Source organism: Tamandua tetradactyla, chromosome 14 (genome assembly GCF_023851605.1).
Source record: "Tamandua tetradactyla isolate mTamTet1 chromosome 14, mTamTet1.pri, whole genome shotgun sequence".
Lineage (NCBI taxonomy): Eukaryota > Metazoa > Chordata > Mammalia > Pilosa > Myrmecophagidae > Tamandua > Tamandua tetradactyla.
Window position 1 is genome coordinate 43,629,550 of NC_135340.1, and position 11,224 is coordinate 43,640,773.

The 11,224-nt window shown below is 36.7% G+C and overlaps 1 protein-coding gene across 1 annotated transcript; it reads left to right on the forward strand.

The window, feature by feature from the left end:
• The first annotated feature begins 329 nt into the window (after positions 1–329).
• LOC143655403 (olfactory receptor 4F15-like) lies at positions 330–1,265 on the forward strand. Its single transcript, XM_077126726.1, has one exon. It carries the CDS (start codon positions 330–332, stop codon positions 1,263–1,265), a length of 936 nt encoding a protein of 311 aa, XP_076982841.1.
• Positions 1,266–11,224: the final 9,959 nt, after the last annotated feature.

The window sequence follows — 11,224 nt, forward strand, 5'->3', positions numbered from 1 at the left end:
GCAATGTCTCCTTCATCAGATACTATATTTCTCTCTCTCTCTCTCTCTACATAAACTCACACACACACACACATATGTATATACAGACACATCAAATTTTTAACTGTGTTTCTGTTCCAATTTTCTGGCCTATTCAGATTAATCATTTCTGTAATTATTGTAGACATGATATATTTCTCTATTTTGTAGAGAAAATATTTCCAAGATTTCAACATCCAATTATGTTTGATTTTTCTAAGCTTTCCTAGCTATTAAAATTAACATTTAAAATTTACTATTTTTCGTTTCTTCCTCAGGTCGCTTGAATTTCATCTCTTTTGTCCCAGTCAATGGATAGACTAAATGGCTCTGTGGTCACTGAGTTTGTATTGCTAGCACTTACTTGTTCTTCACGGACAAAATTTGTTCTCATCTTGATATGCTCTTTGTTCTATTTAGGAATATTTCTGGGAAATCTTCTCATCTTATTTTTGGTGATTTTTGATTCTCACTTGCATTCCCCCATGTACTTCCTGTTGGCCAACCTGTCCCTCATCGACGTGGGCCTTTCCTCTACCACAGTCCCCAAGATAATTACAGATCTTATAAATGAGTATAAAGTGATTTCTTTCCAAGGATGTATGGCACAGATATGCTTCATTCACACCATAGGAGGAGTGGAGATGGTGCTCCTCATAGCCATGGCATTTGACAGGTACACGGCAATCTGCAAGCCTCTTCACTACTTGAAAATCATGAGCCCTAAAACATGTGTTTCATTTGTAGTCACTGCCTGGGTAACTGGAGTGATCCATGCCATGTCCCAATTTGCTTTTGTTATAAACTTGCCCTTTTGTGGACCTAATAAATTAGACAGCTTTTACTGTGACTTTCCCAAGGTCATAAAACTTGCATGCACAGATGGAGCCAAATATGAATTTATTGTTTCTGCCAACAGTGGGTTCATGTCCATGGGCACCTTCCTCCTGCTGATCCTTTCCTATGTCTTCATTTTGCTGACTGTCTGGAAACGTTCTTCAGGGGACTTATCCAAAGCATTTGTCACTTTGTCAGCTCATATCACCGTGGTTTTTTTGTTTTTCATTCCATGCATGTTTCTCTATGTGTGGCCATCTCCCCCACCATCAATTGACAAAAATCTATTTGTCGTGGATTTTGCTATTACCCCTGTCTTGAATCCAGCCATCTATACTTTAAGAAACAAAGAAATAAAGATAGCAATAAAAAGATTGAACAAAAAGAAATCTATTGCTAGATTTCGCTGACACGATTTCTTTTGGGAGCCTTAAAACTTCATACTGGATATCTACATTTTGGTACCATAATTTAATATACCCAAAATAAATCCATCACCTACCATCCTAAAACTGCTCCAACTTCGTCTGTAGAGTTTGAGGTCATCACCATTATCACCATGGGAAAATAAATCTATTGTTTCAAGGATTAATGTTCCTACAGAGAGCAACACTGTCTGCCAAATAAAATTTTAGAATTTATATCTTGATTATTTTGCAAAGAAATCAATATAATGATATTGTCACTACCATCCATAAAGTCTAAAAATAACCTGTAAACTTGTTATTCCTTTTGTATTATTTATCAAAAGGCCCAGAGGCAAAATTTGAGTATTTATAAGATATGTTGGGAGGAAAAACTAAAGAAACTGATTCAGAAATATGGAAGTAAGACAGGGAATGGAAGATTGCCAATGAAGAATGCAGTAATTGGCATCTTAACACTGGGGATGACTGGGGACCAATGCCACAGTGCCCTCTAAAAGACTGTATAGATTCTCAGCTGACCCATTTGAGAGGCCTGGAAGTTAGGTTTTCATTAGCGGTAAAGGACAGTATTGGGGAATTAAGTCTGTGGCTTTTCCAACTTTCCCAAGACAGTGATTTGAGCACATGTGATATCCAAAGGTAAGTTCTCATATAGGGAATCTCAGGCATTTACCATATAAAACAATCCACAAGTGTGGGAATAATTACGTGCAGAGAAATATGTGTGAAGCATATACAGCTGATACAGTCCACACCTTCCCAGCCCTAGAGATATTCATGTTCCGTATTAGTTCAGTCCACAACTGATTTTTCAAAGTTCTGGCTACTTGCAATTTCAAAAAAGACAAGATAACACCACTATTGTGAATAAGACAAGTTGCATCCTATTGTTATACTTCTTCCTAGGATATATTTGATATTCATCATTTTTCTCCTCTACAATTCATTTTAGATCTCTCTTGCCTTCATGTAGTACTTGTCTTGATCTAGCTCACTTGCCCAGACCCATATATTTCTCCTGGGATTTGGGGGCTGCAATCACCACGTGCCTGTTAGGCTGTGCTTGCAGCCCATTTACAGTTTTCATCAATCATGGTTGATGGAAGTGTAGCAACACTTCTATTTCTTAGTGATATTTAAGGTCAATTATATAGGCCATTATAGTAACTCCTTTCTTTGCCTGCTGATCTACACACAGGAGGAAGTTCAAATAACCAAGAAACAACTAAATGATAATTTTTTGGAACACTTACTGAGTCCACAGAGAAATCATTCTCTGCATCACAGCAGACCTTTTACTTTTAAGTTAGGGAGCTCAAACTCTTAAAGGCAGTAATTGTCAGAATAGCCACTCCTATACCTATGTTTGATACCCCAGACTCTTGTGTTCTATCTGTCTTGAATACAATTCCTTATAATGCCCATTGGTTTCAAGCATATATTAAACCTTAACAACAGAATCCCAACAGTACAGGGGACCATCCCTAAACTGACCCTTTATTTAAACTTTTTAGAAGTTATCCCCATTTTGATTATGGTTGATGATCAGTATGTTGGTCGATGCAGTATATTGTAGCACAAGTGGATCATTTTCTATGTGCCTATTGTTATACTTTCTTTCTATAAAGTGTATTTCTTTGCTCTAAATGAGGTCATAAAGGGTAATAATCATTTTATGACTCATTAAGTATTTCTTCAGACTAAGATACTTCTAGTAGGGAAGACAAACCTACCCCTGGAATACAAATTTATCCCAGCAATGACAAGTTACTATTCTTCCAGAGTGGAACTACCAACAATTTTCAATAATGTAAACAACTTTCCATAACGATCCTGAATGACTGCCTCAATATATGGTACCATATGAAGGGTCTATCATCCATCTATGTACTGACAAGTCAAACATTCCACAGTGACAATAGCCAGAACTGCCTTACACATGGTGGGACCATGCACAAACATATCTTTCCCATTTTGACTACTTCACCCTAGGGTCTATTGTGCAGTATATGAGAGGTAAGCTGGATTGTCATCCTTGCTATTTAACACTATTCTTGCAGTGCAGTAAGATATAAAGTATGAGTCAGAAGTATACATGACTTCTTTCCTACATTCTTCTGCTGAAAGGAGCAATTACATCACATCTCAAACTGACTCACCTGTATTTAGTCATATGCCTATGGCGTGACAATCACACAGCTGTAAAGAAATTAGAAAAGCTAACATGCATAAAAGTAGTTAAGAAGATTCATAAATTAGAGTTATTGGACAACTCCCAGAGCTCTACTCTATGATTATCTTTTGACTGTTTTCAAGTGGTAAAATATTCCCATAAACTGAATGAGTAGCAGTGGCAAAAGGTAAAACTGATGAGGACTGATAAGACTTCCAAGTCTTTGTGACTTTGCATTTGACCAACATACTTTATAATCCTGTAGGAAACAATCTTTTTGATGCAAATCAATATATCTCTTTTAGATTAAGCTGCAAATATGAGAAGTTGACTGCTATCTTTGCTTTCCACAAATAGAAAATAGAAAGGATATCTGCATACTATGGAAATGACAAAAAAGTCATATGTGAAGTAAAGAAATTAATCAATTAAAAATCAGGAAGGAGTTGAATTAAGAACTTAATTAAGTTCTTAATTAAGTTCTTAATTGGAAGAATACTGAAAATGCAATGACTAGAATAGTATAGAAAGCCCAGAAAGAGATAGAAATTTTATCCTACATGGTTTATTAAAGCAGAGGTAAAAAATTTTCTACATTTTAATCAAATATGAGCATTTGAACAAATAAAAGGTTGAATTCTTCAAATGCACATGCATAAGATACACGTATTTTAAATAAATTAATTGGATCAAAATATTTTAGAATTGCACCACAATATAATTGTACATATAGAGGGTGAAACCAATATAATCTTTGGGTAAAGTATGACTTCTTTTTGTAAGGCAATAGAAGAAAACATTAAAAAAGACTGGTAGGTTAACTTTAAATTTGTCAAAAACAAAAATAAAGGCATACAAATTGATATATATACTACAGAAAAAAATGCATGCCTTTAATCTTATTGCCTTTCTTGTGGGTGTAAAACTATTTTTAATAAGACTTTGAGGAATTTATTTTTAGTATGGTGTGGCCGAATGAACCACAATAGGTCTAAATCCTATTACTTGAGGCCTTAGAAGGAGAGAAAGTGACGTGGAGGAGCCACAGTTCAGCAGGAATTAGAAAGGAAAGGAAAGGATGTCACTATGTGCAGCACCATGTGACAGGATATCCAAGGAACCCAAGCACCACTGGCAGCAGCACCAGAATGTCACCGTCTTTGGGAGAAGCATCACCCTGATGTTAGACTTTTCTTAGTTTCAAAACCATGAGCCCATAAATTCCCATTGTTCAAACAAATTTATTCTGTGTTGTTTATCATAGCATCTTGGAAACTAAGATAAAAGATAAATTACAACTCAGGAAGAATATCTTTACTCTATATATGACAAAGCATTGATACTCACTAAACATGAAGAATATTAAAATGTTTAAATCAACAATGCAGCAGTTGAAACTGGCATTCCAGAAAGATAAATAATGCAAATGACCAGCACACACTGGTAATTAAAATAATTTAACCTCAAACTAAATGCCACTATATCCCTGAACATGGTAATTAACACAATTGAAATTCAAATTAAGTACTGACTTTTGCTCTCTATTTATAGTTTTATTCAACCATTACTAAACAGTGAGCAACAGTAGAAGTTGGGAATTTAATAATGCAAAGGACAGCCACAGTCCTTTCTTTCAAACAGTTTGCAGTTGTTAAGCTTACAACCACTTCTCTTTTATTATATGAGTGCATTAAAGACAAGTAATCCATAACAAGTCATTTTGAATGAAAATATTCACATAATAAAAATGACTTAAGGTAAGATTTTTATAATATTTTGTGGATAAAAATAGAATAAAGAACAAAATCATAACTATTTTTGGTGTAACTTTTTAATAAGTGGGGTTGAATTTTGTTCTTTAGACGTATGTGATTTTTTATTTTAACCACCATCATTTAATTGGGTAGTAAAAGTGTTACATGGAAAAAAACAGATTGTGATATTGTGTTTTAATTGATATCTGAGTGATTTCTCTTTTCAAAACTATTTATCACCTTAAAAAATACAGCATGGGAGAAGGAATCAAGATGGCAGCTTAGCAATGTGCACGTTTTAGTTCGTCCTCCAGAACAACTACTAAATAACCAGAAACAGTACAGAAGAGCTCCTGGGGCAACATCAGTGACCGAACACACAGTGTACCCCAGTCTGGACCATCCGGATCAGCTGTGAGCCCACCCAGAACTGTGAGTTCCCCAAGCCGTGGTGACCAGTGCCCCTCCCCGACAGGCTGCTTCCCAGAGGGGAAAGGAAAGGAACCTTACCAGCAGCAGGGGCTGAGCACAACCAAGCACAAATTGTGGAATTAATTAACAAATTCTGACTACTGAAATTAGGCCCCCAGCTCAGGTGAACCTGGTCAAAGTGGAGGATGCTCATTTTTGCCCTGGTGCCAAGGGGCAGGGCTGACAGAAAAAGAAAAAAGAAGGAAACAGGTTTTCATGGCTGTGTTTCTACAAAGGCTTGACTGCCTTTGGATTCAGTGGCAGGAATTCTCAGGCTGCAACTGCCCCAGACATAGGCAGAAACAAGCTCATTTGAGGGCTTGTCTGGAGCCTGTGCCTTCCCCAGGGGATGGGTGAAGCCCAACTCAGGTAGAATCCCTCCCTCAAGGATTTCAGACACAAGGGCTTTGTAATTTGAAGCTATTAAAACCAGCCTACAACCTCTCCTCTGTCTCCACCATGCTCCCAGCAGGGAGAGTTTGCCAAAGTTAAAGGTACCGCATCACCTTATGCTGGTGGGAACTGCAGACAGACAAGCACCACATACTAGGCAGGATAAGAAAAAGAGAGCCCAGAGACTTCACAGGAAAGTCTTTCAATCTGCTGGGTCTCACCCTCAGGGAAAACTGGCGCAGATGACTCTTTCCTCCTGATAGGAGGCCAGTTTGGTCTGGGAAAATCTGACTGGGGTCTATAATACCACAGTAGACCCTCCTAAGGGTGGGGGGAAAAGGCACCATACAAGCAGGCAATAAATGAGAAAACAAGAACTGAAAAATTCCCCTCTGTTAAACAAAACCTAGAGGTCCAGAAAAAGCTGTACTGAATGTCGAAGAACAGATAAACAACAAATCCATCCAACAAGAAAACCCTAGGTAAAAGAAGTGAAAGCAATCTCCAGAATAAACTAATTAAGGTAATTAAATTGCCTAGACTCCATCAAAAAATAACAAATCACACTAGGAAAATTGAAGATATGGCCCAGTCAAAGGAACAAATAACAATTCAAATGAAATACAGGAGCTGAGACAATTAATTCAGAACATACAAACAGCCATGGAAAACCTCATCAAAAATCAAATCAATGAATTGAGGGAGGATATAAAGAAGGCAAGGAATGAACGAAAAGAAGAAATCGAAAGTCTGAAAAAACAAATCACAGAACTTATGGGAATGAAAGGCACAGTAGAATAGATGAAAGAAACAATAAAAAACTGACAATGGTAGATTTCAAGAGGCAGAAGATAGGATTAGTGAACTGGAGAGTGGTACATCTGAAATCCAACAAGAAAAAGGAAATATAGGGAAAAAATGGAAAAATATGAGCAGGGACTCAGAGAATTGAAGGACAATATGAAGCACATGAATATACGTGTTTTGGGTGTCCTAGAAGGAGAAGAGAAGGGAAAAGGAGGAGAAAAACTAATGGAGGAAATTATCACTGAAAATTTCCTGACTCTTATGAAAGACTTAAAATTACAGATCCAAGAAGTGCAGCATATCCCAAAGAGAAGAGATCCAAATTGACATACTCCAAGACATTTACTAATCAGAATGTCAGAGGTCAAAGAGAAAGAGAGACTCTTGAAAGCAGCAAGAGAAAAGCAATTCATCACATACAAGGGAAATCCAATAAGACTATGTGTAGATTTCTCAGCAGAAACCATGGAGGCAAGAAGACAGTGGATTGATATATTTAAAATATTAAAAGAGAAAAACTGCTAACCATGAATTCTATATCCAGCAAAATTGTCCTTCAAAAATGAGGGAGAAATTAAAACATTTTCAGACAAAAAAATCACTGAGATAATTTGTGACCAAGAGACCAGCTCTGCAAGAAATACTAAAGGGAGCACTAGAGAGAGATAACGAAAAGACAGAAGAGAGAGGTGTGGAGAAGAGAGTAGAAAGGAAGACTATGACTAAAGGTAAAAAGAAGGAAAATTAGATATGACATATAAAATCCAAGAAGCAAAATGTTAGAAGAAAGTACTGCTTGTACAGTAATAACACTAAATGGTAATGGATTAAACTCCCCAATCAGAATACATAGATTGGCAGAATGGATTAAAAAACAGGACCCATCTATACTCTACTCAAAGGACATGGGGGCAAGGATACAAATGGACATTTGCATGCCAATGTTTATAGCAGCATTATTTGCAATTACCAAGAGATGGAAACAGCCAAAATGTCCATCAACAGATGGGTGGCTAAACAAACTGTGGTATATACATATGATGCAATATTATGTAGCTGTAAGACAGAATAAAGTTATGAAGTATGTACTGTGTTCCAGTAGCCATGTTTCTTGATGACGATTGAATAAGGATATAGTTTTCACAATATCATGTAACAACATGGGTGGACATTATGCTGAGAAATTAGCCAGAAACAAAAGGACAAATACTGCATGGTCTCACTGATATAAACTGACATTAGTGAATAAGCTTGGAATATTTCATTGGTGACAGAGACCATCAGGAGATAGAAATAGGGTAAGATATTGGGTAATTAGAGTTGAAGGGATACAGATTGTGCAACAGGACTGAATATAAAAACTCAGAAATGGGCAGCACAATCCTACTTAACTGTAATGCAATTATGCTAAAACATTGAATGAAGCTAAATGTGGGAGATAGAGGGAGGAGGGCTGGAGGCATAAATGAAATCAGAAAAAAAGATAGATGATAAAGGTTGAGATGGTATAATCTAGGAATGCCTAGAGTGTATAACAATAGAGACTAAATGCACAAATTTTAAAAATGTTTTTGCATGAGAAACAACAAAGGAATGTCATTACTACAGGGTGCTGAAAATAGATGGTAATTAATATTTTAAAATTTCAACTTATGTGTGAGACTAAAGCAAAAAATGTTTATTTGGTACAAAATTTATATTTTGCCTAGTGCGTTTCCTAATATAACTTATGTAGATAGCTTGGTTGAACAACATAAGTATATGGAACCTTGGGTAGGACATGAGATTTTGTTGGTTTGTCCAGGGTGATGTCCCAATGAATCCCAGAGCGATTTGATCAGTGAGTGGAAAAGTAGTTGCAAAGTCCTCTTTGGGGAATGGAGAGAATGGGGAGAAATTCAACTTCCTCAAGTTGAATTCTTGATATTCTCACAAGCAGTGTGGACAACCAAAGCTACAGACTGAGCCCCCAGTCTTGGGGTTTGTGCATATGAAACTTAACCCCACAAAGGATAGGTCAAGTCTGCTTAAAATTTATGCCTAAGAGTCATCACCCCCAAGAGAGCCTCTTTTGTTGCTCAGATGTGGCCTCTCTCTCCAGCCAACACAACAAGCAAACTCACCACCCTCCCCCTGTCTACATGGGACATAACTCCCAGGGGTTTGGACCTTCCTGGCAACATGGGACAGAAATTCTAGAATGAGCTGAGACTCAGTATCAAGGGATTGAGAAAAACCCTAGAAAATGGGTTGAGACTCAGCATCGGGATTGAGAAAAGCTTCTTGACCAAAAGGAGAAAGAGTGAAATGAGACAAAGTGTCAATGGCTGAGGGATTACAAACAGAGTCGAGAGGTTACCCCGGAGGTTATTCTTATGCATTAAGTAGATATCACCTTATTATTCAAGATGAAATGGAGAGGCTGGAGGGGACTGCCTGAAAATGCAGAGCTGTGTTCCAGTAGCCATGTTTCTTGATGATGATTGAATAAGGATATAGTTTTCACAATGTGACTGTTTGATTCTGAAAACTTGCGTCTGGTTCTCCTTTTGTCTACCTTGTCAACAGATGAGTAGAACATATGGAATAAAAATAAATAATAGGAGAACAAATGTTAAAATAAATTTCGTTTGAAATGCTAGTGATCAATGAAAGCAAGGGGTAAGGATTATGGTATGTATAATCTTTTTATTCTGTTTTCATTCTATTTCTTTTTCTGTTGTGTTTTTATTTCTTTTTTTGAATTGATGCAAATGTTCTAAGAAATGATGAATATGCAGCTAAGTGATGATATTGTGAATTTCTGATTATGTATGTAGAACGAAATGATCGCATGTTTATGTTTCAGTGTGTTGTTTATTTTTTATTAATAAATAAATAAAAATACAGCATGGTTTATTTATTATTGCTCCTACATATTATGTCTCCTCCCACTAAAATATAAGCTCCTGAAAGAAAAAGATTTTGTTCACAGGACCAAGTTAATGCTTGGCTCATTGTTGATCTGTAAATATGTGTAGAATGAGAAATGGTGAGTGAATGAATGATTCTTCCCGTTTTAGTCTGTTTGCTTAAATTGTTTCCAATTGTTTCTGTTTAATGCTTATGTTCTAGCTATTTAATCAGTTATTGTGCTCTTATCTGGACTCTGATAAGAGTCCATGCATGGGGCAAGGGGGACAGAGAGAGTGACCCAAGGACCAAGCTGGACAGAAAAAGGGGGAGGTTATGAGATCAAGGAGAGGAGGGGGCTAGAATAAAGGTGCCAGTTGCTGGTAGACGGATAGGAGAACACACCGGTCAAGCTCCTGGTACTGGATTTCAGCCTGAAGAAGCTGAGGCCACCTGGACATATTGTCCATTCAGTAAGAATTCAACATGTTTTAAGGAAAGAATAACCACACAGGACATATTTTTATCTAGACAACACATTTTCAGAGCTATACAAAAAATTTTTGAAGTAGTATTAATAGATAAAATGTGTTGGATGATAAGGAATCAAGGATGCTTATGGACATACTCCCCTTGTATAAAAACTTTTGTTTATGCCTGGAAAATATCTTGACATGCACAGTTTAGTGTCCCCACACTCTTCTCCAAGAATGAAGGCATCTGAATCTTTTATGGATGACTTCTCACTCCCTCACCTCAGTAAATTTAAATACGCCCATGAACACATATTTCTTTTCCTAAGTGGAGCTGTAATTTCCCACCCACCAGCACATTTTTCTCCCAATACAGAGATATTCTTACATGCTTCTTTTTTCCTTGTATTTCATCACCAAACTCTTCTGATATTTTGCCACTTTGGAAAATATGACCCATAGATCTTGTTCCCAGGAGAAATAAAAAAGATCTGATTATTAGAAACAACAATGGGTCACTATAATTTATTATTACTCATTAATTGTATTCCCATTGGGAAAAAACTTATATACTTTTCTCTCAGAGGTGATTATACTACAAAGGAGAAATAAAAATCATGTAGCATGGTGCAGACCCTAGAAAAAAGTAGGTAAGTCATGACAATGCCCCTAATGTTAAGCAACACCACAGTGATCTTTCTCTTTGTACCTGTCCCTTCAGCTCACTGTCTTTCTCTTCCACTTGTTTACTTTGCTACTAACTCCTGTTATTATAATCCTTTAGGCATGAATCTCACAATTTTCACTAATATGTTATATTATATCTGCAGAAGGAGAAATTTCTAAGAGAATTGGCATTTATGTCTCTATCTTATGAGCTGCTATTTCAAGGATCTTGTCTGTTCCACCATTTTTCATCATCACCTTGCATGGTAAATCACATTTTTCCATTGTGGAATAAAAATATGACCATGTATT